Source organism: Mesoplodon mirus (assembly GCF_964341445.2).
Source record: "Mesoplodon mirus genome assembly, chromosome: 4".
NCBI lineage: Eukaryota > Metazoa > Chordata > Mammalia > Artiodactyla > Ziphiidae > Mesoplodon > Mesoplodon mirus.
Window position 1 is genome coordinate 184,480,928 of NC_138979.1, and position 15,627 is coordinate 184,496,554.

At 50.9% G+C, this 15,627-nt stretch overlaps 1 protein-coding gene across 6 annotated transcripts in view; it reads left to right on the top strand.

The window, feature by feature from the left end:
- The window catches only part of WDR25 (WD repeat domain 25), a 147,042-nt gene that overhangs the window by 79,088 nt on the left and 52,327 nt on the right, over positions 1 to 15,627 (top strand). For all 6 annotated transcript variants that reach the window (XM_082618975.1, XM_082618976.1, XM_082618980.1 and 3 more), the window contains exon 3: positions 6,394 to 6,541. In XM_082618975.1, coding sequence (XP_082475101.1) covers positions 6,394 to 6,541 — 148 coding nt within the window. The remainder of the gene's footprint in view (positions 1 to 6,393; positions 6,542 to 15,627) is intronic.

Consider the following 15,627-nt stretch of genomic DNA (forward strand, 5'->3'; position numbering starts at 1 on the left):
TTGGAAAGGAGGAAGTGAAATTGTTTTTGTTCACATATGTCATTGTGTATGTAGAAAACTCTTCTGAATCTACAAAAAAAAAACCCTTCTAGAACTAATAGTTTAACAGGTTTGCAGAATTCAGGGTCAATGTAGAAAATTAATTGTATTTCTACATTAGAAAAGAACCTGAAATTTAAAAAATTTTAAATACTATTTATAATATCATCACAACATGAAAAAAATAGGGATACATTTGACAAAAGGTGTGCAAGATTTTTTCATCAAAAAACTATAAACCATTGCTTAGAGAAATTAAAGACCTAAATATTGATAAAAGAGAGATATATCCTGTTCATGCATCAGAAGACTCAGTATTGTTAGGACATCTCCCCAAATTGGTCTGTGGATTCAACGCAATTCCAGCCCTTGAATACACACACACACCCTGAAGGATTCCCAAAACTTTTGCAGGTAAATGGCCTGGTGAAGGCTTGGGCACTGGCTGCACAGGTTTGTGCTAAGCTGTGCGAGCCTGACAGCGGTCTCTAGAATGATATCCTGAGACAGCAGAGACTGTCGAGGATAAACAGGAGTCCAGGAGCTGGGACTGAACTAGGAGGGTCCGTGAGGCAGGAGCTGGCAGGACAGGGCCAAATGGGAGGCAAAGATTCACCCAGAAGTCTGGCAGCTATTATCTCCAGGTAGTGGGATGATAGCTGCCTCTTATTTTCTTCTTTGTGTTTCTCTGGTTTTTTTGTTTTGTTTTGCAAAATTTTTTGCAGAACACTTATTTACAATGTAATCAGAGAAACAGCAATCCTATTGTTGATTCCTATAGGGTTTTACTTTTTGCACTTTTGTATAATTTTAGTATTTTTTACAGAGATTGGATTTGTTTTATAATATTGGGTTGGCCAAAAAGTGCCTTCGGTTTTTAAGGAAAAATAAAAGACACATTTTTCATTTTCTCCAAGAACTTTATTGAGCAACATATTCACCCTTTTGTTCCACTACCTTCTGCCATTTTTCAGGCAACTTCATAATTCCATCTTCCCAAAACTTTTTATGTTTTTGAGCAAAGAACTGTTCCAGGTACCTTTTACAGTCTTCTAGGGAATTGAAATTTTTTCCCTTAAGAGAATTTTGTTAAGACTGAAATAAATGGAAATCTGAAGGTGCAATATCTGGTGAGTACGGCAGATGAATCAGAACTTCCCAGCCAAGCTGTAACAGTTTTTGCCTGGTCATCAGAAAACATGTGGTCTTGCGTTATCCTGATGGAAGATTATGCGTTTTCTGTTGACTAATTCTGGACGCTTTTCGTCAAGTGCTGCTTTCAGTTGGTCTAATTGGGAGCAGTACTTGTTGGAATTAATCTTTGGGTTTTCTGGAAGGAGCTCGTAATAGAGAGCTCCCTTCTCACCCCACCATATACACAACATCGCCTTCTTTGGATGAAGACTGGCCTTTGGTGTGGTTGGTGGTGGTTCATTTCACTTGCCCCACGATCTCTTCTGTTCCACATCATTGTACAGTATCCACTTTTCATTGCCCATCGCAATTTGTTTTAAAAACGGAACATTTTCGTTATGTTTAAGTAGAGAATCACATGTGGAAATGCGGTCAAGAGGGTTTTTTTCACTTAACTTATGTGGAACCCAAACATTAAAGCGATGAACATAAGCAAGCTGTTGCAAATGATTTTCAGCGCATGAGTTGGATATTTTGAGTATGTCAGCTGTCTCCTGAGTGGTTCTCAATTAATGTCTTGATATGATTGGTATCAACTTCAACTGGTCTACCTGACCATGGAGCATCGTCCAGCGAGAAATATCCAGCATGTAACTTTGTAAACCACTTTTGACATGTTCCGTCAGTCAGAGCATCATCTCCATACACCACACAAATCTTTTTTTGTGTTTCAGTTGCATTTTTACCTTTCTTAAAATAATAAAGCATAGTATGCCAAAAATGTTGCTTTCTTTCTTCCATCTTCAATATTAAAGTGGCAACACAAAAATTCACCAATTTTGATGTCTTTATTTATTTTTATTGGGGTATAGCTGTTTTACAATGTTGTGTTGGTTTCCACTGTACAGCGAAGTGAAGTAGAGTTCTCTGTGCTATACAGCAGGTTCTCATCAGTTGTCTATTTTATACATATTAGTGTATATATATCAATCCCAATCTCCCAGTTCATCCCACCCCCCTTTCCCCCCTTGGTGTCCATACGTTTGTTCTCTACGTCTGTGTCTCTGTTTCTGCCTTGCAAACCGGTTCATCTGTACCATTTTTCTAGATTCCACATATATGTGTTAATATACGATATTTGTTTTTCTCCTTCTGACTTACTTCACTCTGTATGACAGTCTCTAGGTCCATCCACGTCTCTACAAATGATCCAGTTTCATTCATTTTTATGGCTGAATAATATTCCATTGTACCACATCTTCTTTATCCATTCGTCTGTCAGTGGGCATTTAGGTTGCTTCCATGACCTGGCTATTGTAAATAGTGCTGCAGTGAACATTGGGGTGCGTGTCGATAAGTCTTTTTTAAATGCATGCTGATATGACAGCTGTCACATACAATCTAACAAAATCGTTTTGAATGAAGTTAAAAACAACTAAGTGCTACTACAGCCATCTTATGGAAAAAACTGAACAAACCTTTTGGCCAACCCAATAAAAAACAAAAGTCAGGCAGGTAGGCAGAGAGAAGGTGACCGGTGGCTAAAGCTATAGGTCTTGAGAGACTGCTAGGAACTCCTGGTGGGGCCATGTCTCAGTAACCAGAACACGGAAACTGCAGTGAACGTGCACCTGCACCACGTTTCACTTGTCATGTTCTTTCTAAATCTGACTTTTGTTGGACACGTAGAATGTCTCCAGTTAAATACATCAAGTCATCTTAGCACATGTGACAGAAGACTTAACTCCTTAATTCCATGAAGGCAGATTGGGCTCTCTAATTACTTAATTGAAAAAAGGTACACACTTCAGGCTGCGCAATGTTTGGGAATTAATCTTTAAAACCTGACAGCAAACATTAAATTCAATTAGGGAGAGCGATTAGCAAAAATTCTCCTCTCCCTCAACCTGGGTACTTTGAGAAGTGGCAGACTGGGGTGCATTGATTCTGATGCGATCGTTGTGTATATGCAATCGTTGTGTATATGCTATCGTTGTGTATATATCAACCAGGAGAGCCAAGTACGCATTTTTCATTTCAGAGGGGAGTTATTGGGTAATTTACGGATTGATGGATTTCCTTAAACACGTTTCCACGGCTGAGTTAGGAGGCCGTGGCCGAGAATCCAGACCTCTCTGGTTGCTGCTTTTGGGGTTGGTGCCACAGGGTTTAAGGTCTCTTTTTCTTCCGTCTTTGATTAGGGTTATGATCCACCCCGTCCTCGTCCTCCACCACCTCCTTCTCCCCCTCCCCAACACCTGGCTGATAGCAGGTTCCCAGGAAATGTTTGCTGAATGAAGGATTAAATGAATGAGTTTAATAGATGGGGACATTTGGGCATCTTTGCTTTAGAGCACCTTCATTTTCTCACGCTCTCTTTGCCTCCCTTTAGGGGAAATACAGTGTAGTGTTCACAGCTCCCATCCCCCAACCCTGCCCCTCTCCCTCTACCCTCTCCAAGCATATTTTTTATAGTCTGACTACAAGGACACAAAGAAACATGATAGAGTTTTGCTTCATGTGTGTTTTTAAAATTGTGGTGAAATACACATAAGATTTACCAGCGTAGCCTTTTTTTAAATTTTATTTTGCGGTACGTGGGCCTCTCACTGTTGTGGCCTCTCCTGCTGTGGAGCACAGGCTCCGGACGTGCAGGCTCAGCGGCCATGGCTCACGGGCCCAGCCGCTCCGCGGCATGTGGGATCTTCCCGGATGGGGGCACGAACCCGTGTTCCCTGCATTGGCAGGCGGACTCTCAACCACTGCGCCACCAGGGAAGCCCCAGTGTAGCCATTTTTAAGTGTAGGTTCAGCGGCATTAAGTACATTCACATTGTTGTGCAGCCGTCATCACCATCCATCTGCAGAACTCTTCATCTTGCAAAACTGAAACTCTGTCTCCATTAAAAAGTCTCCATTTCCCCCTCCCCGCAGCCCCTGGTAACCACCGTTCTACTTTCTACGTCTATGATTTTGACTACTCTAGGGACCCCACATATGTGGAATTATACTTTCTGTCTTTTTGTGACTGGCTTATTTCACTTAGCATGTTGTCTTCAAGGTTTATCCATGTGGTGGGTTGTGTCAGAATTTCATTTCTTCTTAAGACAGTAATATTCCATTGTGTATATATATATATATATATATATATATATGTATATATCACATTTTGTTTATCCATCTATCCATCAGTGGACACTTGGGTTGCTTCCACATTTTTGCTGTTGTGACTAATGCAGCTGTGAACATTGGGATACAAATATCTCTTTGAGGTCCTGGTTTTAATGTTTTGAGCGTATACACACAAGTGGAATTGATGGATCATTCTGTAAGTCTATGCTTCATGTTTTGAGGTTCTGCTGTGCTGCTTTCTCTAGTGGCTGGACCATTTTGCCTTCCCACTAACAACGTACAAAGGTTCTGATTTCTCCACCTCCTCGCCAACATATATCTTCTTCTTCTTTTTCTTTTTTTGATAGAAGCCATTCTACTGGGCGTGAGGTGGTGTTCCATGGGTTTTTAAAACTTAGATGGCATCATACCTCATATATGCAGCTTGTCTTAGGTATTCAGTATTATCTTTTCACTGTTTAGCCAAGTTAACCCTGTAGATCTAGTTCATTAATTTTACTTTATTTTTTCCTTTTAAGTCATACTTGTACATAGTTTTGAAAAAACAGCAGTTCCCTGTGCTCTGCCTTTCTACCATGAATTCCCACTTCACTTTGAAGTCTTCTGGCTGTTTCCTCTGTTATTTATGTTCATATCTCTAAATGTAAATGTTGCTGTTTTTTGCTTTTCAGTCTGAAACCCCAGCTGTTGACCCCTAATAAGTAAGAAAGGAACTGAGCTCTCTTACCATTCTTTCAAGGCTACTCTTGACCTCTTGTTTTCTTAATCTTAGACATTTCCATATGCCCGGGAAATACACTTTGAGAACTCTGATCCTATGCATTTTGAGAACCTTCAGGATGTGGCAGGGTGAATTTTCTCATTTTGAAAGGGGAGGTTATCTCTCACCTCCAGTTTGTGGATCTGCACGGGCACGCTTCGGGTTTACTCTTATTAAGGAAATAAGAGAGGGTCAGGGAATCCTGCTGTTAAGAACCGCATGCACTACATGCCTCAAGAGGCACAGCCTCTGGCCCCGTGGCTCCTGCTGTGCGCCAGCCACAGTGCGGTGTGCCCAGCCCTCACTCATTCCTCACCACTGCCCTTGGGACGGGGCTCTTCTTATCCCCATTATATGGAGGAGGAGACTGAGGCCTGAAGAGGCCAAGCTGCTCAGCCAAGTCACAAGGCTGGCAAGCAGCAGCATCACACAGGAGGCCCTGTAGGTGCCTTCCTGCTTCTTGTGTTCAATCCTCTGACCCACCTTGGACGGTAGGTGAGAGCATCCCTTTCTTCCTGCAGGGACACCCAGGGCGGACACTAGCATCGCTGCGCACCTCCGCGTGCCAGGCCCTGGGCCAGCCTGGTTGGGCTCCTCTCTTGCCTGCCTTTCCTTGGGGTGTGTGGTGGTCGGCGGAGTTTCCTGGGAGAGCTGGTGGGAAGCCGAACGCAGCTCTTGTACGCACAAGTGGTCCTGGCCCTTGGAATGTACAGTTCTATACTTGAGGGCCTAAAAACACATTTCAGAGGTCATTAAGTGTACACAGGGCTTTCTGCCACAAGCCTCGCTCCCCAGGGAAAGCAAGGGAGAGTGAGGGGCAGTACTTTCTCTCCCAGAAAAAAAGGACAGCTTTCCCCTCGGGCAGAGATCTGCTCTTTGCCTGGTTGCAAACACAGGTGTGGCAGACTCTATTTTGGATCTTAGTCTTAAAGCAGGACCCGTGCAGGTAGCCTGGCCTGGTGCGGCATCCACTACAGGTCTCAGAAAGTCCTGTCTTGGAGGACACGTGTCAGAAGTGCAGGCGAGGCTGGGCTGGAACTTTTTGGTGGTGAGCAGATGTGAAGCAGGTGTGAAGGGCCGGGCAGGTGAGCGGCAGAACGCAGGACATGCTGTTTCCTTGTGAGCTCCCTTAACCCCCAGAAAAAATTCTGTGAAAGGCCTTATTACATTTCCACAAAGAGAAGTTTAACATCTAGATATTGTTTTGATGGTAAAATATTGGGAATCTGGTTCCACTGTGAGAGCCTTTTCCCCGTGCACAGGGGCTGACCTGAGCCCCCCAGGATCACGCCCCCGCTCATGACATCTGGCGCTGTGTTTGCCTCGTAGGTGTGGAACGCCGTGGACTCGGGAAGCTGCTTGCAGACCTACTCCCTGCACAGTGAGGCAGTGCGGGCCGCCCGGTGGTCCCCCTGTGGCCAGCGCATCCTCAGTGGTGGCTTCGACTTCGCCCTGCACCTAACAGACCTCGAAACAGGTGTGTTTCTCTGTTTCATTACCCCGAGGCGCCCCCTCCTCCGAGCTGGCAGCCGAGTCAGCTTTCTCACTGGGGAGGTTTCTGGGAGGGGGATTCTGCAGCCACAAGCTGCAGACGGTTTCAGGGCAGGGGCAGACGGGACGAGGGGAGAATCACGCTCGGCAAGCGTGTTTCCAGGCTGTTGGCCTGAAACCGAGACTGTCCCGTAGGGTTCACAGTGGACCTCTGCCCACCTACCCAGAGGACAGAGCCCCAAGGTTGTCCCAGCCCCAGGCTGTGGAGCCGGATAGAGGTGGCTTTTTAATCAACTTCTGACATGCAATTTGTACTGAGATAGATTTAGCTTTATCACAGCATCCTTTGGTTGGAATCAGTTCAGAATTCCTGTCAATTCATTATCGCTGAAAGGCTGTAAGGAATGATTCCAGCTCATACGGAAAGGCTGCAAACGAGTTCTGCTTTCATGCCCACACTGAAAAGGCATTTGGGTGAGATGGATTCATGCTGGCTAAATCCTAAGGGGGCCCTTGACAAGCAGGGCGAGAAGGAGAGAGGAGTCAGTGGAAGGAACGTTCCATTCCCCAGCGTCCCGACGCAGCCGGCCCGCTGAGCGTGAATCTGGCCACAGCCCCGGAGCGGGGGCCTGTCTGTGCTTCGGGTGAGCACAGAGCCAGCGAGAGCAGACCTGGGTTCCAGCCTTGCCCCTGACCCCCAGGCCGGCTGCCCTCGGCGCCCACGTTGCCTTTTCCTCCCTGGGTTCCTCCTGGGTCGCTTTTCTGCTGGGCATCACTGCCAACACCAGGAGGGGAGGCCTGGGTTCACACCAGTGCCCGGGCGTCCCTCGAGCCCTCAGGCGGCCCCTGCCTGCCCGGCCCAGCTGTGGTGTCACTGGGGTCTGTGCCTCTCCCAGAGCCTGGCAAACAGGGGATGATCACTCCAGGGTCCAGCCACCCAGCTCCGCCCCGCAGCTTGGATGCAGCGGGTTTGTTGCTAACCTGGAGTGTCCTCCTCTCTTGCTGGGTCACCGAGGGATGGCCCTGTGGAGGCCATGCAGCTCCTTTGACTGGGCCCCGTGTGCTGCCAGTAGGGGTGTTGACCAGGCTGTTGGCTGTATCGGCGGCTGGTACTGTGTCACAGGCTTTGTGCACATTTCAATCCTGCCAGCCATTGTTTTCCCTATTTCACAGGTGACGAGACTGAGGCTCCAAGGGGCGAGTGACTGGCTCAGGGCCTCCCAGTGGTGCAAGGCAGGCGGGGATTTGGAGCCACGTCTGTGCAGCTGCAAACCCCGTGCCCTTTCCACAGTGCTGGGTGTACGGTGTTCTTTTTGGCAACAAAGACCGTGATCTTCCTACGAGCCCCTCCGAGAGGGAGCCGAGGCTCAGGGGGTTTGGTGCCACTGGGTGACGGTGACAGTTGGGTCGCTGATGACAGCAGCAGGTACTGTCACTGAGCACCGACTGTGTGCAAGGCCTTCCTCTGCAGCTTAACATATGGGGTGAGGCCCCATTCACCCCTTGAGACTGGCACCACCGGAATCCCCTCGTGACACACAGGCCCGGGGCACAACCAGGAAGCGGCTGAGCCAGGATGCACACAGGTCTGCCAGGCTCCGAAGCCGGCTGCCTGACCGTTATACTTCGTTACCTGTGTGTCCAATAAGCCGTGCTCGGTATTGGAGACACAGAGGTGAATAAGTCCCAGGAACCACCCTGGAGAAGCTCACATCCGCTGGGGGAGACAGAATTGCAGAGAGTCCCAGGGTACAGTGATGGAGAGAGATATAGGAACCGCAAGGACCTCTAGCCTGGGAGATCAAGGAAGGCTTCCTGGAGGAAGTGGGACCCAAGCTGAGGCAGGAACTGGGGGACAGAGAATCAGGATGGAGGGGGGCTGGGGAGGGGGAGGGAAGCGGGTTCTCAGCAGATGGAATGAGGACGGAGTTCAGGAACATGAACCACGTGGTGTGTGGAAGTGTGGGGTGCAGGGAGCTGGGGAGGTGAGTCTGGGGGTGCAGGAATGGGAGCTCGGGCTCCATGCGCTTCCTGGCCTGTGGGGTGCGCATTCCCCAGGTGCCGCTCCCCAGTCCAGTGTCACTGAGTGCCCCTGGGTACCCGCGCTGCCTGCCCAAGAGTGGAGCAGGGATGCTTCTCACATGCTGGTGATGTTGTGTTAATCAAATACAAGTTCATTTGATAACATTAATGGATTTCTAGCGGCCCTTTGTCGTGATCTATCTTCTCAATCGACAGATGTTAAGCAGACATTGCCATTGTGTGTGTGTGTGTGTGTGAGTGGGGGGGGCTCGGACATTTTCAGACGTTCAAAGAGAGTCCCCTGCCCTGGCCAGTTAGACGCTGCCACAGCAGGTGGCAGTAGGGGGCCATTGCTGAGTTTGGAGCAGGAGAGAATCATGGCTCCATGTGCACCCTGGGCAGGTCTCCCTGGTGGCTGTAGCGGGTTGGGGGTGACCCGAGGCTGGGTGGGGAGCTGCAGGAGGGGATGTGGCAGCCCTGCCCAGCTGGTGGTAGAACTCGCTGGAGGGAACATTGTCTGGCCCCGGGCCCAGCTGCTCCTCCAGCTGTGGTGTGTTGGGTGGGATGGGGAAAGCATGGCCCTGCCCTCAGGGCTTTGCCATCCCCCTGGGGAGGTGAGGGGGCACTTTTACCCTCCACCCCTCTGCTGGGAATGGGCTCACCACCTGGTTTGCCTATTGAAGGACCACTTTCATTCATTCAGCAGCTACTTGTACAGGACCTGGGCTGGGGCTACTGTGGTCAGTGTGCTGCTTGGTGGGTAGGGTCCAGGGGTCTGGCCTTGCCCTTGGGGAAGCCCTCCAGCCCCTGCGTGGGGCCTCTCCCACTGAGGGGTTGTTGGTTTCTGTGTCCATCCCCATGGCTAGTGTGGGAGCTCCTTGAGGATGGGGCCCATCCAGGTGGTCTTTGTGTCTCTGTCACCTGGCCAGGCCTGGCTCGGAGCAGCTGCCCTGCGTGCGTGCCCATGAGGCGGAGCTGAAGAGGCCCTCGGCAGGCGGGGGTGGGTTCCTCAGGGGCCGCCGGAGTGGGGTCTGCGTGCACGCCCACGCCGCGTTCCGGCACCCGCCCTGGCCCGGGGTGTGCGGGGGCTCTCTGTGTACGGCCCCCGTGGCTCTTGGCCTCGTTTGACTCCTGTCCTTTCTTGTCACTGAGTCTGATCTTCCTTTTCACTTGCTTTGCCTCTTTCCGCCCTTGGTGATTTGGCTGTTTCATTTCAATCTAATTAGAACTCCCTGCCAGGAGAAAGCAACGCAGCGCGTTCTCACCGCAGCGCTCTGGGAATTAGTCACTCGGTGCCCATTGTCGTTAATGGGAATTTGGCGCCAAGGCCATTTATCCTGGTGTCCTCCGTCAATACAGTTAAAAATCTGTGGATTCTAAAACGTCAATACCCGGCCTGAAATAGGGAGGGCCAGTCACATTTTATCTCGTTAATTTATAGTTCTGACGGGCTGTTGGCTTATAGAACAACCATGAATCAACACGTAAATAAAATCTGCTCACAGGTTAATTATTTTTGGTGCTATCATTTCAGTCTGTAATCTTCCTAACGAAACGTCTCTGGTGCATTAGGCTGAGACGGCCTCGGGGAGTGCTGGCCTTCGACTCCACCAGGTCCCGAGCGTCGCCTGCTTTATGAGTCAGCTGTCCGGCATACCGAATCAGCCAGTCTCCTCAAAAGCCCCCGAAGAGCTTCAGCTCGTTCAGTTCTAAGTGGTGCTGGTTCTTGCAGATTCCACCCCTTAGACCATCGCCCCCAGCCTGGCTGTTAAGGCCTCGGAGGCATGCGAGGCCTCGAACTTTGCATTTGTTGTCTGCAAAGGAGATGGTCCTTTCCCTGGAGCCCCCAGGGCCCTGGATGGGCAGGGCACCCTGTCCTCCTTCCTGTGCCCAGTCAGCTCTCCTGACGCGTGTCCAGCCCATCCGGGGCATCCAGGCCGTGCCACCCGGTCCCAGCTCCCGGATGCTGGAGGCAGCCCAGTGTGGTAGGAGGAACTTGGATGGGGTGCAGACACGGCTCTTGCACCTCCCCAAGCCGGGCATCCTTGGGGAAGCTTCCTTTACTTCCGTTTCCGCATCCGTGAGACGGGTAGCAATGCCCAGCGGCTGGGGTCGTGGAGGGGAACAGCTGAGATAACGTATCCAGAGTGCCTCCTGCACGGCAAGCACTCAGTAGAGGCTGTCCTTCCCTTCCCCGTGCCTGCCCCACAAGGCCCTTCAGAAGGTAGGAAACCATGGCCTTGTTCCTCTGAGCATCCAGAGAGCCCCAGTGGCTGGACCATTTCCCCACATGGGGCAGCTTTGGTGGCTCAGTTCCAAAAGCTCCCAGAGATCCCCCCGAGCCAGCCTACTAGTGGGGCTCTTGATTCCACGTGTGGGTCTGGGGGCAGAGCGGCAGGAAGACCACCTTTCAGGGTCTCCCAGCCTCTCCTACGTCTTTCGCTGCTCCATGACAAAATGGCCTGAGCCAGGTAGCAACTTCCTCCTCGTGATGGGTCGGCACGTGCCTTTCACTTGAGTGGGCGTCCTCTTCACTCAGACTCTGCTTCCTGTGCCCTGCCGCCCCCGCCCCTGCTTGGTTCCTTCTGCTCTGGGGGTCTCCCTGTGTCTTTCCGTGGGGGTCATGGTGCCTGGGCGTGAGTGGCCGACTGGGACTGGACCCATACATGATCATGACTTTTCTTTTCCAAGAAGTGTCTTCTGGTGTCTCCCTTGTTTCTGCATCACGACTGGGGCCTCCATCACAGGAATGCTCCAAGGAAAAGGGGAATGACACATTGGCTGGGTGCTCACTGTGGGCCAGGCTGTGAGCCGTGTAGCCCTGGTTCCTGGCACCCTGCCTGGCCTGTATCAAGCCAAAATGAATACGTGGTTGTTAGGCCCTCTGCTTATTACATATTTAGTTTTCATGCTAACCTATGAGGGAAGTGTTTTTATCCCCATTTCATGGGCTCAGAAACTGAGGCTTGGAGCGTTTGATGACTTTCAGTGACAGAGCTGGGGTTCAGCTCCGGCCCGTGTGACTGGCAGAGGCTTTGGCTGTTGAAGGACAAGAGCGGGTGCCCTCAACCACGTGTGTTTCTGGGCTGTGACCAAACAGTTTGCTTAAGCCGACTCCGGGGGAGCCCGCTTGGCTCTCACCCGGGCAGCTGGCTTACCACCTGCCGAGGATAACTCGGGGCCTCTGGGAAGAAAGCGCGCCCAGACTGATCTTGACTGATCCCTCTGATGAAGTAACTGGCTGAAGGGTGCTTCTCTGGCTATTGACAGCTGCCGTTCCGGCAGGAGAAATGTTTGCCCTGACGATTTTAAAACACTTGTCTGAGGAAGGGTGAGAAGCGTCCATATTAAAAGCCCGGAGAGGGCTTCCCTGGTGGCGCAGTGGTTGGGAATCTGCCTGCCGATGCAGGGGACACGGGTTCGTGCCCCGGTCCGGGAACATCCCACATGCCGCGGAGCGGCTGGGCCCGTGAGCCATGGCCACTGAGCCTGCGCGTCCGGAGCCTGTGCTCCGCGGTGGGAGAGGCCACAACAGTGAGAGGCCCGCGTACCGCAAAAAAAAAAAAAAAAAAAAAAAAGCCCGGAGAAGAGTGTCAGGGGCTCACTCGGCTTTGGAGAAGTGGCTGCAGGGGGGCTCCTTGTTGGGCTAAAGCCTTCAGAGCGGTGTTGCCCCACGACCCCGGGTCTCCTGGGAGGCGCTGGTGAGAGAGGCCTGGGCTTTTCCAGCCTTTAGGCTTTCAAGCACCATGACTGTTTTCTGGAACATCTCAGAGGAACCCGGTTAGGTGTCCTTCACACGCCCGCGGACAGCAGGAAGGTCTCCTGCCAGCGGGCATGGATATGGAGCTCCCGAGGGTGTGGGCACGTCTCGTGTCATTGCTCCTTCGGTCCTCAGGGTTTTACTACTAGATCCAGACGTGGAGGCTGTGCAGAGCTCTGTGCCCCAGTGAGGTCTCAGCTGGCGGTGGTCCCTGGCTGCCGCCCCTCCAGTGCCCTCTTGCCCTGGGAGCAGCTGCCTGCCCTCCTGTCCTCCGTCCCACAGATACAGGCGGGACCCCGCAGACTCCTCTACACGATGGAGTCCCACTTTCTCCTAAGCTCGCTCCTTCACCGGCATCCCTTTCCCAGCCCTCCTTTAAACTAGTCTGTTCTCAAGGCTGTGCCCTCTCGATCCCGGGCACCCGTCCCCATTCCCACCCACACTCTTCTCCTCCGCTCGGAGGAGTATTTCTCTCCAGTCCCACCCTCGATTTCTCCACCTCTTTCCATACAGCTTTGGGGTAAGAAGCCGACCTAGTTGTGGATATTAAATCAGATGTTACCACGCTTGAGTAAAGCCCCTGTCAGCCCCGTATCTCACACTTTAGAACCTGCCCTCGAGGGCCTTCCACGCCTCCACAAACCTCCAACTAGTCATCTGCCTCTAGTTAAGCTCGTGCCAGCCCTCTGGAAAAATCAAAGGTGGGTTTTAATCAACGGCAGTAATTCATTCATTACCGTTACTGCACAGAGGTGCTGTTTTTATCTCTGTGTGTGTTTAATTGCGATTGCACTGCAGTTTGGCTCCCTTTGTAGGTGGGACGACCTCTGTTGCCTGACCCCGGAGGCTAAACACAGTCACAGCTTGTTCGTTGTTCTGGTGGTGACCTCTGAGTCCCAGAAAACCAACTTACGTTGTACCTTTGGGACCTGTTTGCAAGTGGAGAACTTTTTTTTTTTTTTTTAATTTTGGGAAATCCCGTCTTGTCCAGTTCATTAACTGCGGTGGCCACACTGGACATGGTAGAAGTTTCTACAGCGGCTCCTGCTGTCTCTTCTGTGACTACTGCTGCTGCACCTACTGGCTGTTGGGCCTGTCATTTGTCTGGGGCTTGCTGTCGTACATGCAGTATTTCTAACTCTCACAACAAGCCCTGAAGGTAAGACGTATTCTCCTGATTTCACGTAGTAGGAGCCCACGGATCTGAGAGGCTTGCCGGCTGATCCCGGGGCTGCTAGCTGATCTACAGGGAACGTGCAGACCCGGGCCGTCTGACTCTGGCCTGGACCCTCCCCGGGACTCTGCCCGGCGTGCCAAGATGGCCCTTGTTTCTGATTCACAGAGTTTGATTGGAAAGTGAGTAAGCTCCTTTCTTCGTTCACTTTGAGTCAGGAGGGTTAAATTTACAGCTGGCTGAATACTTCCCAGAGGATGAGTGTAAGGATATTGATTTTCGCGGAATGAGTCATACACCGCCTGCCTGGGAACACGAGCTCAATCACCACCAGCCGACAGCGCCAGCCAGTCCCTTGTCAGCATCTCCCCTACCGGCTCCCGAGCCTGCGGTGTGCACGCAGAGCTCAGCAGAAGGAAAGGTCACGAATCGCTCGCGGGCGGGCTCCGGGGTCACACGGGTCCAGCCTCTGTCCCAGTGTGGCCGACTCGCAAGGCCCTGGATGAGGCCTCACCTCTCTGGGCTTCCATCCTCCACTCCCCCAACGCTGAGAAATGGGGTAATTACACGTCCCACGCAGGGCTGTGGCATGACATGTGCAAGCCCCAGGCAGGCCTGGAGGCGATAGGCGCCGTCTCTCTGGAGAGGCGGGCATGAGCTTCCCTGCTCTTTCTTGGGGACCCGTACTTGGGTTTCACCTGACCTGTGTCAAGTGCTTCTTACGTGCCAGGCACTGGGCCGGGGGCCAGGTGTGCTGAGGGGCAGAGGAGGCCCCTCAGGGCCCTGGAGCCCTCGTGACCATAGGGTCCCACAGGGTAGGCGTTAGGGTTGACAGGCAGTGTTGCCTGGCCACGCAGGTGGTCACCTTGGGAAGCTCAGTGTCTCCACCTGAGAAAGGGGGGGCCCCCCGAGGAGGAGCCCGGCCAGCGTTACCAGCTGCCTTATCATAGCAATATCGGTGATGGTGCATTGGCAGCACAAGGAGAGTCAAGAGAACCAGTGAGCTTCTGCATTCTGTCTTAAACATGTTTTTGTTTTAATGGCGATTTATAGTTTATTTGTATCATTATGGATTCAAGGAGGAAAAGAAATGATTTTTCCTAACTCCAAGAGAGTCTGAACAGTTCTTTTATACTGGTTGAGTTCGTTAGAACAAGATAAGGTCAGTGTTAGTAGACAAAATATTTTAAAACTCGGCTTCTTATAAGCAGCATGCAGTGAATAAATGGAATTTTCCATAACAAACATGTAAACAAGCCAGATAAGTCTCACTGTTAAAGGCTATATACAACTAACCATTGTGCTCAAAGTAGCATTGCCCAGGAGGGGATGCGATAAACAAGCTACTCCTGGCTTCCCTGGTGGCGCAGTGGTTAAGAATCTGCCTGCCAATGCAGGGGACACGGGTTCGAGCCCTGGTCTGGGAAGATCCCACATGCCGTGGAGCAACTAAGCCCGTGAGCCACAACTACTGAGCCTGCGCATCTGGAGCCTGTGCTCCGCAACAGGAGAGGCCGCGACAGTGAGAGGCCCGCGCACCGCGATGAAGAGTGGGCCCCGCTCGCCGCAACTGGAGAAAGCCCTCGCACAGAAACGAAGACCCAACACAGCCAATAAATAAATAAATAAATAAATAAATAAATTTTTAAAAAATAAAGAAAATAAATAAAGAAAAATTAAAAAAAAAAACTGAAAAAGCTACTCCATTTATGAAAAGTTGTAGAGTAGGAACACATCTGACAGCAAAGGACTTTCACCTCCAGTGTGGCTATCACCTTCAAGACAGTTTCTGATAAATATTTACCAGCCTTTATTTGTATCTCTTTAACTAAATGTAAAGGCCAGCCCAGGGCATTGTATTCTCATAGCCTCAGAACAAAAACTCAACGTCAATAATCTCTCAAGTTCCCTGCTGTTAAAAACTCATATCCCTTGTTTTTAGCTTTCAGTTTAACTAAGGGTGAATTCAATAATTTGAGGTTTAGTTTTTTTCAAACTGTAAGAGCTCTGAACCCCTTTGTTGTTTGCTGTCTGCCAGGCCCTCTAGAATGCTTTCCGTACGGCCCTCCCGACAGACGTGTGTTTATGAGGGTGTGTGACACAGCAGTGAAGGACC